Below are 24689 nucleotides of genomic sequence, written 5' to 3'. Positions count from 1 at the left end.
GGATCTCTACTTCACTTGCTCTTAATAGCAATTTCACCAAGAAAAATGTATCAGAGCCTGAAATAATATGCCACCATCAAGTTCACCTATGAGTTTGAAAACAACAAACAACTGCCATCCCTGGACATCCTAATCACCAAAAAAGACAACAAATTGGAATATGATATCTACAGAAAGCCTACTCACACCAACAATTACATTCCTGCTGACTCTTACCGGCACTGGAGCCAAAAACTGGCTGCTTTTAACAGCATGGTCCATAGATGTGCATTACCCTTGAGCCCAAGAATTATGAAGAGAGAATTTGACCACATTAAAAAAGAGTAGCCAATAATCTGGGTTAGAACATTAGAATCTCATCAAAAACCATATTAGCAAACAAAGATTGAAAGAGATCATCACATTCCAAAGAGATAACCCAGACAATAGAAGAATCAAGTTGACCCACTACCCAGTCATAACCAACAAACTTTGCCAGATGTTCAGGAAAAATGATTTAGAACCAGTCACAACTAATCAACATAAACTGAAAACCCTACTAGGAAGCCTCAAGGACAAGGACCCAAAAACTGACCAATCAGGAATTTATAATCACATGATCTGACAAACTAAGAGAAACATCATAACTAGATTTAAGGAACACATGCACAAAGCTAGATACAATATTGAAGGAAAATCAGCTATTGGAGACCACATTATTAGCAACTGGACACACAATAACTGAACTCAACTTGACCCTAAAAAAAAAACAGTTACTAGAATATCAGAACTACCAATTAGGGAAGCAATAGCCATGCATAAAAACAATGGAGAAAAACTCCTCAATGATGACTTGGGACCTTTGGACATTGACCTGCTCAAATGCCTACATGGAACCAGTCACATAGTTTTTTTTTCCAATATAGGCTACTCTCATTCATCAGACAAGACCAATTTTCTGTATCAATTGTTCCAAAAACTTCTTCCCAGACTCTTTCTATTAAAATTTTTAGACCAGATTCCAAATTTTCAAAATCCCCAGAAAAAAATCTGTGTTTGATGAATCAATTCTTATTAGATACCTACCCTAACATTGGGTAATTTTTTTCATCTGCTACAATTATTCGACTTGGCTTTGGCTTTAAGTACATACCTACATATTTCTCAATGAAATTAGGAGCCAGACACCCCAACTGGTCTCCTCAGTAGGTCAATGTAGAAAGGTTGAAATATTTATGTTAAGAACAAAGAGCCTTAAAAATAATTGATGTAACTTTTGTAACATCAAATTTCCAGCTCACCATCTTTCTCATTGAGGGAGCTGAGGGATGAGGAGAATGATATCAGAAAGATTATTTCAAATTCAAAATTTACCAAATAAACACCTAATTCTCAATACATTCCTACTTAACGTTAAAAAACTTGGAAAAAATTGTGAAAAACTCAAACGATAAAGAACTGCGAAGTGTTTGACGCACTATTTTTCGTATGGACAAACATAATATCATGCAAATGTACTATACCTTTACCTAGTCATACTACATGCACGTGCAATGCAAGGTTGCCTATTGCCTAAGCATCTACGCAAACATCAAAAACTTTAAAAACAAGTCGTTGAATGATTTACAAAATCTTGAAACAAAATGTGTTTACTTTTAAACGTTTTACGTAAAGAAGACCCCTCATAACTCAAAGTCTATTACAAACAGTTCTTCTTTGCGTACGGTAGGTATGTACATATTTTGCATGATTTTCAAAGTATTAAAATGATTTTTTTTTGCTAAACGAACACTTTTAATCAATACTTACGTTTAGTTATAATCCCTGCGGTATTTCCACTCGACAATGAAGTTTTTACGAAGTTTATTCACCACCTTATCGATTTTAGTTCTGATTGAGGGAACCACCTCGAAAGGTACGTAATCGAGGATCGTGTTTCTTCAGAAAGAAAAAAAATCAATTGTAAAACTGACAATGAGACTAATGCTACCGAACGTGTTGAAAATTTCGTTTTTAGAAGTTTTTGTATCAAGAAACACGGACGAAGATCAGTTACCTTTGTTTAAAAAAGCAAACTCAGATCAATGGGAACTTGCAATTCCCCATGCATCCTCAGAAAGTGTTGGTGAAGCAGGCTATTATTATGATGAATCAGAAGACGAATTCAAAGTAGCTTGTCCTGCATACTCTGAGTGGGCATCAAACAAAGCAGAAAAGTGGAGAAAAACTGACAAATCCTTTGAAGATAGTCAGCTGTTTATATTGATGGATTACGTGAGTGCGGAAAAAGTATGCGCCCTTACTGCCAGACCGTCGATTAAAAAATTTAAAAAGACGGATGAAAACAATCCTCCTGTTTACTGTGGGAAATCAGAAGCTGAACTTTATGAAGTCGGATATCCGGTAAAACATTTTTTCGAGAAATACGTATGTACTTATATTTTTTAATGAACGTGAATGATCATTATTCCATGATGGGTTGAATTTGAATCGAATCAAGCGTGCGGCGTTTCAAAGAGAATAAAATAAATAAGTTTGAAATCACCTCGGGTAGCTTATAATAAAAATCTAATAAGTTTGATAAGAAATTTACCAAAAATACTCGTAATTTATCAAAATTACCCGTAATTTATCAATACTAATCGAAATTTACCAAAATACCCGTAATCGGTAATTTACAAAATTACTGGTAATTTATCAATATTACCTGCAATTTACCAAAGTACCTGTAATTTACCAAAGTACCCGTAATTCGCCGAAATTTACCGTAATTTACCAATATTACATGTAATTTACCAAAAATTACCCGATTCATTCCACCTTAACTTGACCAACGTTTTTGAGCCATGTCCTTCGATTTCGCTCAAATTTTTCTTACAATATCTACTCACTCAATAAGAAACCCGCAATCAGTTTCGTCCCTGCTCCCTCAGGGGATGGGTGGGGGGATCCCATTATTTTCACATTGTCTCTTGGTGCTCAACTTCAGCAGCGCATTCCTCCAAATCTATAATTTCACAGTTCAAAAGGGCATTGCATTCTGAACTTTTTAAGCATTTTAAAACTCAAATTTGGATGAAACTTTCAAAAAAAATCTGGGGCATGTGATACATTGAATTGTATGTTTTCGGTGACGCTGAACATGAATATGATGTCAGATTTTTGATTGGATCCCATCCTTGGATCCCATCCATGGCCCCCAGCTCCTCCCCATCAAATTGACCTCACCCATGGCTCCCAGAGCCTCCCCTAATGGGTAAAAGTTCAAAAAAAAATTTGGGAGCCGTGGATGGGGTCCAATCAAAAATCTGATGTCATATTCGCTCTCAGCCTCACCAAGAACATACTATACCATCCTCATTGGGTGAAAATCTGCCAATGATACGCAACAAAAAAACGTGGCAGGAATTGCAACACTTTCCACCAATACTTTTCTGCTCATTAATGAGCACGAGTATTTTTTTATGCGATAAATTCTGCCAATGTACAATATTCATGAAAAAATTTTTGGCTATGCTGGGGATCAAACCTGGGTCTCTGAGTTGGTAAGCAATTTTTCTACTTACCTAACCACCAGGGCATAAGCAAAAGAATATGCCAAGAAAAAGGTTAGAGTCCATGCAATTTAGTTAGGTGGGTGGCACGCGCAACCAATGTAAGGGGGAAGAACGAGAAGCCCATGTCGACATATTCAACTGCTGACTCAGGGCCCTTGTTGGTTCCCACTAACATAGGTTACACACGCCACCTGCCTAACTACATTACACGGACTTCTAGTCAGGCTTGTCCGACCAGACTGAAAAACTGGACTGATGACTGCGACCAGACCCAAAAATGCTCACAAGACTGAGTGGACTAGACCAGACCTTAGACCTCTAAAACAAATTTATGTAAATATTAACCAAACAGATGACCCTTTTCAGAAAAAATAACAGGGACAGACTGAGACCGAAGACCTTTCTAAAAAAATCGGATCAATGACCCCGGTTTGGACCGCAGTTATGTCCAATTTTTCAAATTTATGATGCCATTTTAGATGCCTATTTCAAATAAATTTCCATTGTGATTTAATTTCTTTTGAAGATTCAATATTTTGAAAGTAAATATCCCATTTTTCAACTCATCTAATGTGTTAGGAAGCTTTTTTTCCCTGAAAAATGAAGACCATTTTTGGACCTGGGCTGACCCATGGCCACAATGAAAATTTCTGGTCAGGACCAGACCAGACTGGCCTACAAAGGCAAAAAATGCAGAACCAAATGACCGGATCGGACTGGACCGTTTGAAAGCTTCAAACTAGGACCCTGATTTTGGAGCAACTGCAAAACCTGAGTGGTCCTACAAGCCTGCAGTTCTAATCGCATATTTTGTAGTTGGTTTCTTCCAGCATGAAGAAACACACCATGTACTTTGAAAGCACTGTGGGCTTACGCAAGAAATCAAAATATTCACATAGCGTATTTTTTAGCAGATTTTTTTGGTGCACCAATCCACCTTCTACACGGCACTTTTTCATGCGTATATTCAGAATACATCAATAAACCAGCTGCTGGTTTTGACGTCTTTTTCAGTGTATGGGCAGATTATCCCCTAAATGGAATGTGTTGCATGAACAAAACATTTTTTTGAACTTTTACCTCATTTGGGAAGGTGCTGGGGGCTGTGGATGGAATCCAATAAAAAATCTCACATCATACCCATGTTCAGCGTCACCAAAAACATAATTCAATGTACCTACCTATCACATCCCACGTAGAAAAAACTTACAGGGGGCAGTGGTAATTCACTCCTTAACAGTAGTGCTAAGTAGTAATTCACACCACATCAGTAGTGCTTTCAGTACTTGATTCATTACTGGACAGTAGTGTTGCACTGCAGGGCAGTATGACTTCTGCAGTAATTCACTATAGCTCAGTAGTAGAGTAGTAGTTTCTAACTACTACTCAATAATACTTCACCATTCAATACACCACTCAACAGTGGTGTTTACCTATTCAGTAGTAGTGGTTCAGTAGTTATTTACTACAGCTCAGTGGTAGATTAGTAGTTTTAAACTACACATTGGTAATATTTCACCATTCAATGCACCACTCAACAATGGTGTTCACCTACAGAGTAGTATGGCTCAGTAGTTACTTGCTACAAATCAGTAGATGTGTTGTAGTTTTTTACTACACATCAATAATTATTTACCACACAATGCACCACTCCGCAGTCATGTTTCCTACTGAACAGTAATGGCCCAATAGTTATTTACTAGTAAACATACACCTTACCAGTAATGTCATCAACCAATTGCCCTGTTAACTGAAAATACCCCAATTAGGGTGGGAGAAGAGGAAAAAAATTCAAAAGTTTTGAAGAATGCTATGCAGATATCAGATTATGTATATACGATTTTGAACATGAAGGATTGCAGATTCAAATTTAGGGTCTAATGATCTTCAACAAAAAATTCTGTGCCATTGAAAATCCAGATTTTAATACGGATATTGTACATTTTTTTTGAGAAGATTTGCAATTTTACACCTTTTTGAGGCTCATTTTGGGTTTTGGAGTCACATGATCTTCAAACATTATTTCTGGGCATTGAAAATCCCAATTTTGATACCAATATTGTACTATTTTTGTATCTTTTTGGAAAATTTTCAACTTTGTACCTCCCCTTTGAAGTCCATTTTGGGAAGTTAGGATCAAATCATTCTCAAAAATGAATTTTGTGTTCAAATACATATATAAGAAAATTTAACTTTTGGTTTTGAATCTCCGCTGTGGATATTGTTTTGGAGTTTATGATCAAATGATTTTCAAAAAGTAAGTCTGATCTACACCATTGAAAATCCAAATTTTCAATTCACACCAATATTGCACTTTTTTTTGGAAAATTTTCCATTTTTGTACCTCCCTAGCTTTGGAGCCCATTTCCGGTTGTGGGATTGAATGGTCTTCAAAAATTGATTCTGGGCCATTGAAAACTCAAATTTGGATATCAATAACATACTTACTTTTTCAAATTTTTTTTAAAAATTTTGGTTTTGTACCGCCCTTTTTGAAGCCCATTTTGGGATTTAGGGTAGAATGGTCTTCAAAAATGGATTCTGTGCCATTGAAAACTCAAATTTTGATATCAATAATGTACTTGTCTTCTTTAAAAAGTTTAAAATTTTGTACCTCCCCCAATGGTGCCCATTTTGGAGTTTGAGGTCAAATTTTTGTCTTGAAAAATGAATTCTGAACCCATAAATTTGAGATTTTGCTACCCATATATATTTTTTTTGATAATTTTTGGTTTTGTACTTTTGTATACCTCCCCTTCTGGAGCCCATTTTGGGGTTTGGGGTCAAATGGTCTTTAAAAATTGATTCAGCGCCATTAAAATTTCAAATTTTGACATCAACAGCGCACTTCTTTAAAAAATTTGTAATTTTGTACCTCCCCTCCTATTTGGAGTTCATTTTGGGTTTGGGATCAAATAGTTTTCAAAAATGAAATCGACACTCTTGAGAACTTCACCAATTATTCATAGTTTCAAGTTTCAACATTCAAATTCACAAACTGTTGAAATTAAGTGTTTGCAAACAAATATATTCTTTAAATGCCCTATCTACTGTAGTGCACTAGTAGTCAGGTGGTTAGGGTTGTATAGTCAGACATCCGTAGGTCCCCGGTTCGAATCCCCGCGAGGTATAGGTGTAGGAATTTTCTAAAAATGTTATAGGCAGGAAAAATCATACATGACGTGAGCATCTCAACGATGATAGGGAAATTCAAAATAAAATTCCCCAACCCTATATTTTTGATTTTTGAAAATTATTGCACCCCACTGATACTGATAGCATGTAGTGAAACACTTCTGACACACACTTGGAAATGAGTAGTGTTTCCTAGTAAGGAATTGCCAGTGGTGATTTACTACACACATACTAGACAGTAGTGAAATACCATTGATTTGCGTATGTGGATCAGTAGTGCTACTCTACTGAGAAATCAGCAGTAATTCATCACTCATAATTTTGAGTAGGAGAAGTAAATCACTAGTGGCAATTCCTTACTAAGAAACACTGCTGATTTTTCAATAGACACCAGTGTACTTTTTCTACGTGGGATATGCCCCAGATTTTTTTCAAAGATTCACCCAAATTGGGGGAAGGGGTGCAGTGCTCCCTCTTCATCAAAAGATCCTATCTCAAAAATTGAATATTTCTCAAAAAAGTATCAAAAGGTATATCTGTGAAAATTTTTTCAGAATTTTAAATAATAGGTTCCACTTACTGCGCCATTTTAATATTTAAACTTTCAATTTGGAAGTTCAACTTCAACTTTTGAAAATTTCAAAATGCTTAAAAAAGTTCAGAATGCAATGCCCTTTCAAACTGTGAAATCAGTTTTGATCAAAGTATCATACATAGTTTTGGAGGAATGTGCTGCTGAAGTTCAGCACCTTGAGACAATGTGAAAATAATGGAAGCCCCCCTACCCATCTCCTGAGGCGGCTGAGGCAAAACTGATTGCGGGTTTCTTACTTATTGAGTGGGTAGATAGATATTGTAAAAAAAATTTGAGCAAAATCGAATGGCACGATTTTCGAAATCGCATTTTTTTGTTCAAGTTGACATGGAATAACCCACCTGTAATTTACCAAAAATTACCCGTAATTTACCAAAAGTTACCCGTAATTTACCAAAAGTTACCCGTAATTTACCAAAAATTGCCCGTAATTTACCAAAAACCACCAGTAATTTACCAAAAATTACCCGATGTTTACCAAAAATTACCCGTAATTTACCAAAAAATTACCTGTATGATGTAATTTAACAAAAATTACCCGTTGGCTGTAACTAAACAAAAATTACCCTTAATTTAACAAAAATTTCAGAGATTAGTCAATTGTTGAGAAGATTACGTTTTGATTAAGATTAATATCACGAGTAATTTTACAGGTTTTGACGAACACAGAAACTCTGGTAATTATCCTAGCTTTACATTTAAACAAATTGATGTTTGCTCTTAATAAGTTACCTACTGAAGCCTATAAAATTCATTCCTACAGGAAAGTCAATTCATTCCTTTTTATAAAATATGCCACTCTCCGGATAAAAAAGTAGGAACACTATACACCATCAACCAAATCGTATCGCCAGATTTGCTGCTGTTAACAAAGAAAAAATGGTACCAACCTAACATTTTGCAGGCTTTCAAGTCGTATTTAGACGACGATCTCAATCGCATTAATACATTTTATAAGGAAAATGTAAGTACCTAATAAGTAATAATAATACAAATAGGTACAAGCTTCATAAATGAATAACTGCGGTAAGGGCTATTCAATCAGCTCTTGGAAAATTAACAATTGAACATTTTTACCTACTAATACTTACTAGGAAAACTTCATCTATCGATTTGTTGGGCCCTACTTCATGCCAACAAGAATTTGGGAACAGACAACCAACTTTCCTTTTAATTTCACGCCAATTGAATACCGAAGTTATTACAACGGATTGATCAGAGCTGACCTATTTATTCAAGTGTTCAGTAAAACAGTAAGTTTGAGCAGAATGGGTGCATAATTGCACATCTGCGCGACTAAATGTTTCAATACCTACTTACAATGACATGTTGATAAATTCCAATTCAATTCATGATCCTTGTTCTCAGACAAACACTCCGTTGACATTATATTCGGGTACATATGAAACAGAAGAAATGATCACTAAAAGCAAATTTTGTGGTCTAAGGAAATGTACCGAAAACGAATTAATCAAATTCTTCTGGAGGATACTCATCGACTCTAAAAATCACGCTATCATTCTAGTAACCCAACTTACGAAGCTCGACTGCGATTTAACTGAAAACATATTATGTCAAGATGACGACACACGCGCCATGTTGGAGACTTATACAATAGGTGGTTGTATGTATAAATGCCCAGTGACTGAAACGATAATTAAAGAATTAGGCCTGCCAGCGACCGAATTGGGATTGAATATCGAAGGTATTTTATCTTTACGTCTTCCTATGCCAGCAAAAAACCAAGGAGTAGGAGGGTCATCTGATACAGACGCAGGATCTGCGACTAAATACATTGGTATAGGTGATTTCATGGGAAGCTCTAGTTCTTTTGCAGCGACTTTGATGGGTTTCGATTCTGAACTTGCGCAAGTTGTAGATGCTCAAGGGGCCGTAGGTGGAAATAGTTATAGCGATGGGTATGGTCACAGCGATGGTTTTGTGGTGAGTGGAGATACTGGTGGCAGTGGATTTGTAGCTAGTGAATGAAGAATGGAAGAGTTGTTTTTACTTTGTTATAATTTAAGTAGCAGGGAGTGAAAATAAATGCATTTTACTACATATAACGTTCTTAGATTTTAATAATTAATTATGAACCTATTTCTGTAGGATATTCTGTAATAAACTTATCCGAAGTACGTGAAGTTTTTTGGAATTGTAATAAGGTGCTTAGCTGATATAAAAATGAATAGGCGTATCTGCCCAAGTTTTAAGAACGTGCAGGGAACCTTGAAAAATTTCAACGATATAAAATGTTGAAATGATCGAATTTTTCACGGGCAAAAAGACACTTGCAATGTTCTTTTCATTACTGACGTACAACGATACAAACTACCTGAGCAAACACATATGTATACAAATTCAAAACATTAAAAACATTGAAAACGTGAAAACACTGGGTGACGAATTCTAATCCATAAAATTTTAATGTAGGTACATACATTATATGGTGTAATTTCTCTATCACCCTTCGTAAAAAGAAAACACGAAACGAAAAATGAACATTACAGAACATCTGCACGTAGGTCTAGGTACCATATACCTACGTTTTGAACGATTCAGATCTGTGGACGACTTTCAAAGCTATAGTGCGTTTAAAGAACAGACAATTTTCAACGATTGTGATTCTTACTTGAGCATTTCTAGTTTACGATGAATTTTTCGCGAAATTTATTGACTACATTATTATCGATATTTATACTTTTCGAAGATTCCATATCAAAAGGTAATTGTGGAATTTGACCATTTTAAAGCATCCAAGTAATTATAAATTTTCATCTAACAAACAAAAAGTTACAAACGCGCGACGATTTTCATTTGCAGAAGTTTTCGTATACAGAGACATTGACACTGCTCCATTGGCATTGATAAAAAAACGAAACTCGCCCTCATGGGAACGTGCAATCCCTCATAAATCTCCAAACAAGGATACCGAGGCTGGTTATTTTTACGACGATCCCGAAGACGAGGAAGGACGTAAAGATGAGTTTAAAATCGCATGTCCGTCCTTTGGCGATCAGCAAAAAGAAACAGAAAAAAAATGGAGAGAATCTGACAAACTCTTCAAAGAAAGCCAGCTTTTTTTCATAAAAAACTATGAAAGTGTACATAGAATATGCAGAGATCATGCCAAACCTTCAATTAGAAAATCAATAAACGATGTTGGAAAGCCAATAAATTGTGGAAAATCGGGAGCTGAATTTTACGAAGTTGGATACCCGGTAAAATATTTCCTCGTTGGATTGTAATTATTTTTGCATCGCGTGCCTCATTTTTTCAAAAATATTCAAAATCATGAACCAAAGTTTAGGCTTAAAATTCTTGAAAAGTGTTCTAAAAAAATATTTAGAGAAATTTTTAATCCATTTTAAAAAGTTGCATGGCATTTTTTTCATAATTAATACAGAAAATCACAATGGCACAATTTTATGCTCAAAATTGTTCAAAATTGTTCAAAATTGATCATCAATAAAGTTTTGATAACAATTTTTAACCTATTTTGATAGGTAGACCATACGACACTTTTTTTTCAAAATCCTAACAATCAAGTCCTAATTTTCAAATAAAAATGTTTGGAAATTCTTCAAAAATAGTTTTTTTGGAAATTTTTGATTTTATGCCGAAATAACCACTTTTGATAGGTCACGTGACACTTTTTTCAAAATCTGAAAAATAATGACCTAATTTTCAACTCAAAATCTATCAAAGTCGCCGAAAACAAATTTTTGGAAGTTTTTGATTTTTTGACAAAATTTTAACTTATTTTAGAAGTTTTTATGACACTTTTTTTCAAAAATTCCTAAAATCACGATGCAATTTTGTGCTTTAAATTTTTCAAAAGTAATCAATCATAAATAAGTATGTAAAGTTTTGATGAAAATTTTCGATTTCCTGTCGACATTTTAATCCGTTTTGATAGGTTACATGACAGCTTTTTCAAATCCCTCAAACTCATGCCCCGATTTTAGACTTAAACTTCTTGAAAAATGTTCCAAAAAAATACGTACCTACCTATTTATGAAAATTTTTGATTTTCTGCTGAAATTCTAACTCATTTTGGATCCAAAATTCCCCCACGTTATGACCCAATTTTGAACTGAGAAATCTGCAAAAAGGATCATCATTGAAATTTTGATTTTCTTCATAAATTATAGCTTTTTTTGGTGGATTGCATGGCATTTTTTTCAAAAATCCCTAAAAATTCATGACCCAATTTTCGACTTAAAATTTTTCAAAACTGCTCAAAAAAGTTTGTACGGAAATTTTCGTTTTTTTGCCATAATTTTAACACGTTTTGGAAAGTTGCATCACACATGCCACCTTTTTTCAAAATTCCTCAAAATCATTATCAATTTTAGGCTCGAAACTCTTCAAAAGTGATCATCGATAAAATGTTAATTGAAATTTTTGATGCCCTACGAAAATTTTAATCCATGTCAGTAGATCATGTGATCACCTTTTTCTAAATCCAAAAAATCATGACTGAACTTTCAACTCAAATTTTTTCAAAATTGCTCAAAAAAGTTTTGAAAATTTCTGATTTTCTGCCTTAATTTCAATTCATTTTGAAAAAGCCACAAAACACTTTTTTCAAAATATTTAATTAATATCTCTTGAAATTTCGCAGGTATCACTGAACGAACAGAACGCGGTAATTAACCATTCAATTAAAACAATTTTATCAATTTCTTTGTCATATTTTTAAATACTCTACGAAATTGACACAGTATAATATCGAATTCATACCCATTTACAAAATATGCCATTCGGGGGCTCCAGGAGTAGGCACACAATATACAATTCACGAAATAACATCGCCAGATTTAATGATGTTGAAGTATAGAAAATCGTATTATATTGACCCATCTAAAGCGTTCCAGTCTTATCTGGATGATTGTCCCGATTGTGCAGCAGAATTTTACAAAGCAAAAAATGTAAGTAGATGTATATCTGATTTTGGATCGGAGGTTCATTAAAATTCTTGAAACATTAAAATTTGAAAATTTTACCATCAGCGTTACATCGTTCACCAATTCGTTGGAATATACGATATGCCAACTAGGCTTTGGCAATGGACAACAATGTTTCGTTTTAATTTCATCCAGTTGTCAATTAGTGACAAAGACTTATTGAGGGGATTGCAAAGAGCAGACCAATTTATCCAATTATTCAGTAGAAAGGTAAGTTTGGTGGGCAAAACTGGATGAAGCATGCACCTAGAGGTCTGATGTCAAGTCATGAATGATTTTTGTTTTCAGACAAACAAACCTCTGACTTTATATTCTGGCATAATCGAAACAAAATCAAAGGGTATTACGAGCACATTCTGCACTGCAGTCCATTGTGGTAAAAATTTCATCGTGAAATTGTTTTGGAGAATTATTACGGATGCTGAAAATAACGCCATAATCTTAATAACCCAACTCACGCGAAATGATTGCAAACAAACAAATAACATACGAGTGATATGTCAAAATGACGAAGATCGCGTCATGTTGGAATATTATAATGATGGTGGCTGTATGTATAAGTGCCCTGTAACCGATACAATAATATCTGAATTAGGTTTACCAACAGGATTACTAGGATTGAAGATCGACGGAGTTCTATCTCTAGATTTTGATATACCTGAGGAAGAGTCAAACAATCTGCGGAGAGCTGGAGGTTCATCTGATACAAACGCAGAATCTGCAGCTCAGCATATCGGTATAAGTGATTTTATGGGAGATGCGGCAGGTTTTGCGGTTGCTGTGGCTGCTGTTGATGCTGGACTTGCAGCGATTATGCAAGCTGAGGCCGCAGCTGAGGGTGCAGCAGATGGTGCCGCAGATGGTAACGGGGGTAATGATGGTAATGGTGAAGGTAGTGGTAACAATGGAGGATCAAATGGACCGGATGGCGAATGAACTTGTAGTATTTTTTTAAATAAAGCTATGTGAAAATAATGTAAAGATATTTATCAGCAATCAATTTTTTAATTCTAAACAAAATCACAAATCATGTTAAATAGGTACCTCTAAGACTTCATTGTGTGTGCAATATATCTATATTATTCCATTAAAACTTTTACTGCGGAAAAAGTACTGAAAATTTTTCACTTCTGAAATCATGAGTGATTTAACTACATAGAATTTATTTTATGCCAAATTGTTACACAAATAAACTCGCGAGAGAATCTCTCAAGGTATTTGCCTTTGCATAGTCTGAAACCCCATAATCAAAATTTCCACAGTCGAAGTACCCACATAAACTGATTTTACAAAAATTTTTGCAAATTAAAAATTTACCAGAAATATACACGGATAATGTAATAAGAGTAAGATCCGGAAACATGTCCGAAGCAAAGAAGATAGGAAGAGGAGTAAGACTGGGATACCAAGCCAAAAGGGCTAGGCATCAATGACACCCTTGTCAATTCCCTGCTATTCGCTTATGATCAGGTGGTCTTTGCTGACACTGAAGATGACTTGCAGAGAGCAATGTACAGCCTTCAAAAAGTAGCAGATAAATAGGTATGGAATGAGAATCTTGTCATCAAAAACAAAGGGGATGGCTTTTGAGGGGAAAGAGCCAATATGCAGTAAAATTGTTGTAAATGGACTGCCAGTAGAACAAGTCAGAAGCTTTAAATATCTTGGGTGCAAGCTATCTTATGAAAGGGAGGTCGACACACAACTTAAAATCAACAAATTCCTGAGAGTAGGTAAGCGAGGCGATAAACTAAGCCATCCCTCCAAGAAAAGTCAGAGCTGTAACTTGAATAAGAATCTACAATACTTCTTGTATGCTGGCATGACCAATGCTGCTGTATGGAAGCAAAACATGGGCGATGAGAAATGATAGATATAAAAAGCAGAGTAACCACAGCGGAAATGAAATTCATGCTAGCCATGGCAGGATATACAGAATGAATCCGGAGTCGTCCAGTGAAATTCAACTGCTGATAGTATTCGAGGAGAGAGGAGACAAACAAAAAACGTTATTACAATAAGTTGTACGTGCTTCGCAAAACCAAAAATTTACCAATTTTGAAAAATTCATCAAAAATAAGAAAATGTTTGAATCATTCAAATGATGCATGGCCAATTTGCCTATCTTCAAAATTGAAGGGGTAAACCTGATTCAGTGCCCCAAATTTGAGTTTTGAAATTATGCTTGCCCCTTCAATTTTGAAGATAGGCAATTGGTCAGAATAACATTTTTGAACATTTTCTTACTTTAGAAGAATTTTTCAAAACAGGTAAATTTTAGTTCAAAAATATGGCAGTTTCTTCAATTTGCAGACAGTAATAAAATGATGAGGGTACCAAATACCAAATACCACCTGTACAACAATTGTCAGCATCGACATTTACATCGACAATGTTTTTTTCCAACATGATGATGGAAAAGTGACCAGTAAGTTATTTAATAGGAATCTTCTGTCCGTAAAGAAGCCAGGTTAATGAAAATTTTCGAAATTTTCTCATTATTTCTGATACCTCGATATGCGATGTCAACATGTTGATTTAAAATTTGATGCTCAAAATTTACATCCACAACTATGTTGACCAATTTTTCAGAATTAAAATTTCTGTTTCAGTGTTTAAAAGCTCAGTAAACATTTGAAAAGATGATCTTTGAAGGGAGAAAATTTTTTAATGGCCTAGATAAAATTATTCACTTTTCCATAGTTTGGAGTTGTCGATGTTATGTCGATGTGAAAGTAAATCGTCCACAAATACATCGACACTAACATCAACCAAATTTTCAAAGATTTCTCAAATTTGAAAAATTAAGTTGATATTGTGGATGTATTTGTTGATGTTGAATTTCACATCAACATTAACATAGACATGAAAATGTATTAGTTTAGTACTCTTAGATAACCTATTGCACCATTCAGTATAAAGAGTTTAATGTTCAACTATACTGAATAGGGACTTTCTGTCTGTACTTCTCGGAGGTGGCCTCTGCGTCAATGCTGCTTTTGCTTTCAGCATGAGCAATGACCACCTAGGTGTGTAAGAGAAAATGATTTTTGGAGATAAAATTTCAATTTTGAAACAAAAATTTAACAATTTTGCGTAGCTGGAGGTCGATGTAAATTTCGATGCCAATGTTGATCCATCCATATCCGTCACATTTGGACTCCACATGTCAATGTAAATTTTGACCCTGTGTCGAGCCAATTGTGGACATAAATGCCGATCAACATTGGTCGACAATTACATCAACAATTGGCTCGACACAGAGTCAAAATTCACATCGACATGCGGCATCCAAAAGTGACGGATGTGGATGGGTCGACATTCACATCAAAATGAGCATGGTCATTGTTGTATGGGCAATACCAATACCACTATTTATCTATACCAATACCATATAGGTACCAATCCCCAATCCAATACCACAATTCAACAATACCAATACCACAATTAAATTTTACCAATACCATGCAGAGGTGCTAACCTTAATTATTTTTATTAAAGTTACGGTTTCACTCCAATTTTTTCGTTAGACATTTTTTGGTTTTAAAATTCAAAATTTCAGTTTCGGTTTGGGTTTCGGTTTTATTTACAAAAATTTCGGTTTTGGTTTCAGTTTTCGGTTTTTTTCGGTTTACATATTTTTTAAAAATTTCTTCAAAATTTCTCAATCTTAAAACACAAAGCGATTCAACAACCCAAAAAGCAACAAGTCAACAACAACAGCCAATGACCCAATTTGATAGGTTTATTAAATTTATCAATTTCCCCGGATTTCGAGTCTCAAAAGTCGAAAATGTGAAAAAATCCCCCCAAAAAAATTGAAAAAACTGAAAAAACCCAAACCGAAAACCAAAAAAAACCGAAATAAATGATATCGGTTTAGGTTTTGGTTTCACTCACTCTGCTTCATTATTATTGTTATGGTTTTTTAGGGTTTTTAAAAAACTTATGAAATTTTGGTTTTTGTTTTCAGTTAGGGTTTGAAAATGGCTAAAATTAGGTTCTTGTTTGGGTTTCGGTTACGGTTTTCGGTTTTTTGCGGTTACGGTTAGCACCCCTGATACCATGTACCAATCCCAGTACCACAATTTTTTTGGTATATCAGGTTACCGCAGTACATAACATGGTATGGTATAACAACCCTAGTACCTTGTGGGCGATCTCCCATGCAACCTCTTTCTTTCCCCTACTTGTCCTTGTACAGTCAGCTTCTCTAGGTTGTCTTGCAGTTGCCGCACTATATGTCCGAAATATCTCAGGATCCTCCTTCTTATAATGGTGCTGAGTTTATCCTTCACACCTAGCTCTTCCAGTATTGACCTGTTTGTTCTTTTCTTGGTTCATGAGATTCCAAGCATTCATGTATAGCTATACTATCTATACCTAGCGATACATTTCAAAATTTAAATGCATCTATCCGGCTCTGATCTGTTTTCTTCACATGTCCACATCCCACATCTCTTAGGTATATAGGATTATTGAGAATACTAGCGGTTTTTACATTCTTTAATTCTGTTCTCTTGGCAATTCCATGGCTTTTCCAGATTCAGTATAGTTTTCCTACAGCTGTTTTTGCAATTGATGCATGTCTTCTTGTCTCATCTTCTGAGCCTCCTCTGTTGGTTACTAGGGAGCCTAAATATACAAAGCTTTGTACCACTTCTATTCCATCTATCTCTTGCAGCTCAGGTTGGTTGTCGTTCACCCTGTCTATTATCATCATCTTGGTCTTTGATTTGTTTGCCTTCAGACCCCTGGCTAGGCTGACTTGTTCAATCTTACCCAAGATCTCCTTCATATTGTTGTCAATGTTTTCAGTCAGTATTGTGATGTCATCTGCGTATCTCAGATTCAATATTTTCCTGCCTCCTAGCGTAACTCCTTTCTTCCATACCTCTAGAGCTTCCCTCATTATCCATTCTCCATATGCATTGAACAATAATTTTTTTCACAAAAATAAAGAATAGGTAAAAAATAATGTTTTTTGTGTACTTACCTATTTATACCTACTTTTTTCAAACACAATAAAAAACAACAAAACTGAAGATATATTTTTTTTTAAATAAAAAAACTATAACACGTTGGAACTGAAAACAGATGGAATTGACAAATGAAAACTGAATTAGTTTTTCCAACCCATATGTGGAGATTGTGGAGAGGTGTGAGTCTAGAAATCAGTTCAAATAGTACATAGTAAGAATAGGAAAGCTCTTTAAACAGGTCGAGAATAAGCCACAACTGAATTTTCAGCTGCCCAAATTCATTTTCGTGCCTTCTAGTGAAACTTTAAAATTCTGGAACAATTGAAAATTACATTGAGAGCTCCTGGATGGCTGGGAACAGCACCAATTCAATTCAGAGATGTTGATACTCGTATGTATCAGTTTAAAAGAACTAATTTCCACCATTTTTACTCCATTGGTTATACTTTTTTTTAATATTTTATTTTTAAACGTGATAGGTATTTTTTGGTTCGAATTTTCGGAGTCTCGACTCAAATGTTATGTGTAACAAGTTCAATGATAAATAAATTAAGATGTAATAATATACTTAATTATAATTGACTAATTCATAACTGTGTATTTCTTTTTGTTGTTTTAGGTGAGAGCAAATTTTTGCTTCAGCAGAAAAGAATACGTAATAGATAATAGCATCCACAACTCCACAGAGGTATGAGAATATCTATGTACATGTACATAAGTAAGTCATTTTCTAAATTTTCTTTATGATGAAAGACCTTCCGAAATGCGAAAAAATTATTTTTTCCAAATATGTAGGTATCTCCTCTGAAAGAAATCAATTTTGGTCCATTCTTTTTCTTCACAACATAATATGTACCTACTACCTACCTATTTTATTATTAAAACTTTTTTTGGTCAAGGTTACCAAAATTATATTTCAACAGAAGTATGAAAGCTCTTGAAGTAAATCCTTCAAAAAAATATAGTACATTTTTCCAAAAAAATAATGGCCTGTAATTTTAAAGCTACCAATAAAAATTTGTCATCGATGAGGCTGAATAAATTTGAAAAAAAATCAAGATTGACTTGGCAATGAATTGCACGTTCAACCACGTAGATGTTGATAAAACACTTTCCACATCACCAATAAATCAGAAAAATTATCACAATAAGATATAGACGTTCAGTTGACTGGAAAACGAAGACATACCCACTAGAATTTCTAAGAACTCGAAGAAAAATCGTGAAAAATTCTAACGATGAAAATACACAACACCAGAAGTAAAATTCAAATTCCTCCTGAAGTAATAACTACCGACATTTAAATTGCACATTTTTTTCAAATAGGTAATCAAAGTTACTCGTAACTTACACGATAAATCGTAGTACCTTGATAATAGTTAGGTACTAATGGTAACGACATCCTAACATGTTGAAGATCACAAATCGATGGCTTCCGTAGCGATAATTTAACTTTATTGAACTATTAAACGATCTCTGTGTGGTTTCAAAAACCATCGTTCAACGTTAATTACGTCCATTAGAGTAGACAATAACGCTACTCGCTGATTTATTTTGTGAATTTTTATTTTATTTTTTTTTACCCATAGAACCAGTTAGTAGGTATTTTATAGGTTCATATTGTCTAGATTGGTCTTTCTCTTCGGTATAAAAATTTGCAAACCACTTTCACTATTTTTTTTTTTTCGATTCATCGTCTATGATAAAACTATAGGCCGATGATGGAAACAATTTAAGCTATATACATTTCAACTGTTCAAATGAGCAATGACCGACTTGTCAAGAGTGAAAGAATCACCACAGGCTATGTCCAAGTAGGCAACTGTTTTTACAACGTAATTTAACGTACCTATTCGCTTTGTATTCTGTGCTCGTAATCGTAGGTGCATCGAACACGTTTTTTTTTTAATGGTATAAAAGCAACCGATTGATGGGATGTTTTGTTTTATTGTAATTTTTTGGGAAGTTTTATGATTGTGAAGGAGTATGATTTTGGTAGCTAGAAAGCATCGTATAGTTTATTGTAACGAGATACTATAAGCTGATTTTTTTTTATTGTTAGTTGTGGGTGGTTTTACATACGTAGATCACTAAAAATATTGTATTCCTTCGATCACCAAATTATATTCTGATATCTGCGAATGATTGTTTTCTATTAAGATAATCCTTTTAGTCCTAAAATTTTCTCATTAAAAACTCGATCAACGTACGAAGAAGACTGGTTCGCACTATGTGAATCTGACATGAACTCAAAAAATTTGGCAAATTCCCCAAATACAGGCCAGTCAAGCAGGTACCTACCTAATCTACTCTCAGTACCGATCGATTATTAATGAATCAAATTAATCCGTTCCCATATTTTGATACCGCGAAGTGGGTTACCAGGCGTATGGTATCTTTAGGTGTATACAGATTACCTATATCGATGAGCATGACTCGTCAATATACAAACCAAAATATGTAACTTATACATCACAGCGTTCGTGTACCTACTTATATGTGTATTACGAATACCAGTTCGAAAATATCGACACTCGACAGTGTGTCGCCATCGGTCTGGTAATTCAATAATTAAAAATTCGCATTAATCAAATCAAGTTCATCGTATGCATTTTGTCAATATATAGGTAAGGTATCATTCTGAAGAATCGTCGCGTCGATTTTAAGGTCATCGCGATTTACATTCAGGTTATTAGTCCGTGTGTCTTTGAAATTTTCCTCAATGCAATTTTTTTTCTCGCTTTTTCGAGTTGTAAACTGAATTGAGTCATTCTTACAGTTAGGTATTTTAAGCACGCGAGCGATTGAATAATAATGGATAGGTACATACATTTTTTCCAATACGTTATCTTATCGTTGACGTGTTTACATTTCAAATTTTATCAAATTTAATTACCATTATTTCGAGAATTTTTTAAACAATCGGTTCGTATATGAAAAGTAAACGTGAACTTGAACAGGTGAGCGTTTTCACGAAAGTTCAGACACGTACTGATCAAATTTTATACTCACTCGTAATTCGAGTTTTAATGGAACAATACTTAGAGCTGTAAGAGATACTTTGTGATTGGATTCAATATCTGAAAATCGAAATCTTTGAGGCCCTTTTGTCACAGAAGAATTTTTTGGACCAATTTTCATCACAAAAAGAGATGAGTAGGATATTGAAAATTCACACATCTAATTTTTTTATGATTTTTCAATTCAAGTAAGCTAATTTTTTTTCCAATCGAAAATGATTTTTTTTTTCATTCAAATTACAGTTTTATTAAAAATATTGAAGGCAAAAAAACACTTAAAATTTTTTAAAAAATTTACTTCATGAAAAAGAGAGGAAAGAGTTTTGAGGTGCAAAAATTGAAATTTGAAATTTACGTTCAAAATCGATGAAATGGCAGTAACATTTTGGGAAAAAATTACGAAAAATGCACAGAAAACCACACAAATTGTTATAAACTCAAGAAAAAAAATTCATGAAATTGAGCAAAGGAACGTTGAAAAATCAAGAAAATATTCATAAAAAAGTTACTTGCAAGGTACCCACATTTTACTGAAATATCACGAAAATGACCAAAATACTATAAAAATTTCTATTAAGTATAATGAACGAAAAAAAAAGTTAAAGAATTACGAAAAAATGCCCTAACATTGCAAAACTTGACAAAACATTGTAAAAATCGTTATAAAATTTTGAAAAATTACCAAAAATTCTATAAAAAAATCGTTTAAAATAAGGTGCCTTCATAAAAAATTGCAATAATGATTTCTCGAACACGATAATGTGAAAAAATATAAGTAATGAAAATGAAGGATTTAGATCTACTTAAGACGACATTTTTTGGGTCAAAATGTTTCCATTTTTAAAGAGAATTGGAAAACGTGTAAATCCATTTTTAAAGAGAATTGGAAAACGTGTAAAAACAATCAAAATTCTGAAAAAAGATGATAAGTGAGTGGAAAAATATGTGCAAGGTTTGATTGAAAAAATGAAATTACGAAACTTGTTGGCAAAAACACAACTTTTTATGACAGTCTATTTGGCAAAAAACTTCACTTTTTGACAATTTTTTTCGCAAAAAATGAGGTTTTTATCTGACAATTTTGGAAAAAATCATGACATACTCTCATGCAAAATCATTCATCACCATTTCAATTTTCAATTTTGACTGAACCGAAAATTTTTGGGAATTTTGATAAAAAGTGGGACCTTTTTGGCAAAAACAGAACTTTGATTGGCAAATTTTTAAAACAAACAACGAAGAATTTTTAGTCAGCCAAACCAAAAATCAAAACTTTTTGGATTTCTTGGCGAAAAAGTGGGAATTTCTCAGCAATATTATGAAGCCAGAATTTTCATTGCCTATTTGATAATTTTACCAAAAAAATGCTTTCTGACTATTTTCACAAGAAAAACAGGACCTTTTTCAACAATTTTAGCCAAAAATGTGACTTTTTTTATACTTAGTGTAAGTAAAAATAATGACTTTTTGACAATTTTGACAAAAAAAAAAAAAAAAAAAAAAAACATAGATCTTTTGCAATTTGGAAAAAATTTGAATTTTTTGAGGATTGTGGTAAAAGTGAAACTTTTTGACGATTCTGATAAAACACAGGACTTTTTTTGGAAATTGTGGCAAAAAACAAGACTTTGGTTGGCAAAGGAACAAAAAGAATAATTTTCAGGCAGTTAAGCGCCCAAAAATCAATGCTTTCTTGATATTTTTGGCAAATAGGAATTATTTAATAATTTTTGCAAAAAATTTCACAACCTGCTTACTTGACAATTTTTCCAAAAAAATGTATTTCTGGAAATTTCACAAAAAAAACTGGATCTTCTCAACGATTTTTAGCAAAAATGTGACTTTTTTATAATAAATTACTGAGTATTAGAAAAACTAATAATCACTTTTTCTCAATTTTGACAAAACACAAAACATTCTCTAATCTTTTGACAGTTTTGACGAAAATCAATACTTTTTGACAAATTTGGCAAAAATAGGTACTACTTTCTGATTATTCTGACAAAAGGGGCCGGTTTTTTTGGCTATTTCAGGCAAGAACGTGATTTTTTTGACAATTTTAGCGGAAAAATTGAACATATTTTTTATAGCAATTTAGGCGCAAGAATTTGCCAAGAAATAGAACTTTTGTTTGGGAACTTTGACAAAAGCAAGACTTTGAGACAGTCAACGTAAAAATTAAATCTTTTTGCATGTTTTTGCCGAAAAGCAACATTTGCTTCATAACAATATTTTGACAAAAAATCAGGACAAAAGCAGGGTTACCAAAACACACGAGCAAAAAGCAGCTCAAAATAAGGGACCGAGTTACGATTTTATATAGCAATTCTTATTATGATTACTGTAAGTTACATGGTAACGTAAATGAGGAATACAGCTCTAAAACATTCTTAAAATTGGTGATATTTCAATTTTTTCACAAAAAATGGAGTAAAATCTGAAGTTTTGCAGAATTGATGCCACAAAAAAATCCTGATTTCGGAGTGAATACTTCAAGTGTCTCTGATATTTCTATAACATTCCAGAAGGGCAAAATCCCCTCATTTTTTGGATTTTCGAGAGAAAAGACGCCCTGCCAGGTCCTGACAATTTGAAATTTTTCTTACATATTGTTTAAGATTATTTGACCACAATTTTTTGATAGGTTCTATCAAAATTTTTTTTTGAAAAGATCCTTTTCACCCTCTCTTCGGTTACCTCACAGGATTTGGAGATAAGAGATTTGAAAACGGTTTTCTTCCCAAGTGAAGTGTTCTTTTAGCATGTTCGTGGGAAGAACTTCCTGGAGGACAAATCGTCCCTCCGCGAAAAACTTTTTTGACCCTGGAAAGAGGTCAAATAGGGTTAGAAGGTTAAAACCTGCAAAATACACTCAAATGGCACCATCCCATTGTATGCTGGACATTGGGCTTCTTAGGTCAATTTTAAGAGTGGGGTGGGGTCAAAAATAGGATCAAAATCAGGTCTAGGAATCTGAAATTTGGATATGTTGTTCACAATAGCGGTACTCACCAATGGTATGAATTTGGACCTTTTTCATCAATTTTGGGCCAAATTATGTCCCTCCAAAAAAATGACCTTTCTGTAATTTTCAACTTCGACCCTCCAAACTTCAGGGGTCAATTTTAGCTCCCAAGAGAATCCCATTCTCCAAGTTCAACTTTATTTGACCTATTAGAACTGGCAGCAGGTCATTAAAATGTAAAAATCACCATTGTGCTGAAACTTATAAATTAAAAACTGCTGGCCTACCACAAATTGCCCATTTTTTACAAAAATTTGGCTAAAAATACGAACGGAGTCGAAAGACATGACTTTGAAAACCCTGGACGAATTGACAAGAAATGACCCATTTTATAGCAAATCGCATCAAAATCCAGGAGATGATATACAGAGTGGGCCAAAAGTCAGTACCCCGATTTTCACGTTTTAGTTTTTCTTCAAAAAATCAAAAACTAAGCATCCTAGAAAAAAACTAACGACATCATGTCGATTCGAAATTTAATTCTCTACAACTTTGTTGTCATGAATTTCATTTTGGACGCTTCCTTTCGCCTCCAGATCGATTTTTGTGACTTGATGATTTTTATGAAAAAATGTCCAAAAGTTCATTTCAAAGAGTTTTAGTTTTTCTTTAAAAAATCAAAAACTAAGCATCCTAGAAAAAAACTAACGACGTTATGTCAATTGGAAATTTAATTCTCTACCATTTTGTTCTAGTGAAATTTTTTTTGAACGCTTCCTTTCGCCTCCAGATCAAGATCAATTTTTATGAAGCTCAGTTGGCAAATTTTTCGAAAATTTTAGTTTTTTGTAAAAAAATCAAAAACTAAGTCTCCTAGAAAAAAACTAACGACATTACGTCGATTGGAAATTTAATTCTCTACAATTTTCTTTCATGTAATTTTTTCGTAGGACACAGTGGGCTGTGAGCACCCTCAAAACGGGCGTAATTCAAAAACTTACAATGAACCGTAAAAAAATGGTACAATGATATCCTCCCTTATGTTTTTGGGGTCGCAGAATACGAATTTGACAATATTTTTTTTGTAGGGGTGGGGGATGAGGGGGTGAGGGGAGCGAAAAAGTCAAAATTTGACTATAATGATGTGTGATATGTCGAAATGTATGTTTTTGAGGGTGTAGATCACGAATCTGACAATATTTTTTTCATAGGGGTCAATGGTGGGGGCTGAAGGGGGTGAAAACGGCGAATAATTCAAAATTTGAATATAATGATGTGTGATATGTCAAAATGTACCAAATATGAATAATTCAACTAAAAGTGAGTAATTTTCATCAATTTACTCGATTTTAGTTGTTATAAAGTAATTATAGAGGTATAATTTACGTTGAAACTCCGTTTTTTGCCTGCTCTGCTGCATAAATAGTAATAGAAAAAATTTTTGCACGTAGATGCACGGGAAATTCCAGTGGTTGGTAATACTTAA

The 24689-nt window shown here is 34.0% G+C and overlaps 3 protein-coding genes across 8 annotated transcripts in view; all 3 read left to right on the top strand.

Moving 5' to 3' along the window:
• The window catches only part of LOC135842102 (uncharacterized), a 186879-nt gene that overhangs the window by 114981 nt on the left and 47209 nt on the right, over positions 1–24689 (top strand). The gene's annotated exons all lie outside the window — the stretch shown is intronic.
• On the top strand, positions 160–9404 carry LOC135842094 (uncharacterized). Of its 2 annotated transcripts, XM_065359438.1 has the most exons (7): positions 160–1708; positions 1795–1894; positions 1997–2382; positions 7920–7943; positions 8030–8230; positions 8361–8519; positions 8635–9404. In XM_065359438.1, the coding sequence occupies exons 2-7, from the start codon at positions 1825–1827 to the stop codon at positions 9253–9255; spliced, it is 1461 nt and encodes a 486-aa protein (XP_065215510.1). In that variant the 5' UTR covers positions 160–1708; positions 1795–1824; the 3' UTR covers positions 9256–9404. The 2 variants fall into 2 exon arrangements, with proteins under 2 accessions (XP_065215510.1, XP_065215509.1); XM_065359437.1 differs by having other exon boundaries at positions 160–1894.
• LOC135842093 (uncharacterized) lies at positions 9541–15471 on the top strand. Its single transcript, XM_065359436.1, has 6 exons — positions 9541–9991; positions 10090–10487; positions 11894–11917; positions 11994–12200; positions 12282–12446; positions 12525–15471. The coding sequence occupies exons 1-6, from the start codon at positions 9919–9921 to the stop codon at positions 13170–13172; spliced, it is 1515 nt and encodes a 504-aa protein (XP_065215508.1). The 5' UTR covers positions 9541–9918; the 3' UTR covers positions 13173–15471.

This window comes from Planococcus citri, chromosome 3 (genome assembly GCF_950023065.1).
Source record: "Planococcus citri chromosome 3, ihPlaCitr1.1, whole genome shotgun sequence".
Lineage (NCBI taxonomy): Eukaryota > Metazoa > Arthropoda > Insecta > Hemiptera > Pseudococcidae > Planococcus > Planococcus citri.
The sequence above is the reverse complement of the archived record's forward strand: the minus strand, read 5'-3'. Positions and strand labels throughout refer to the sequence as shown.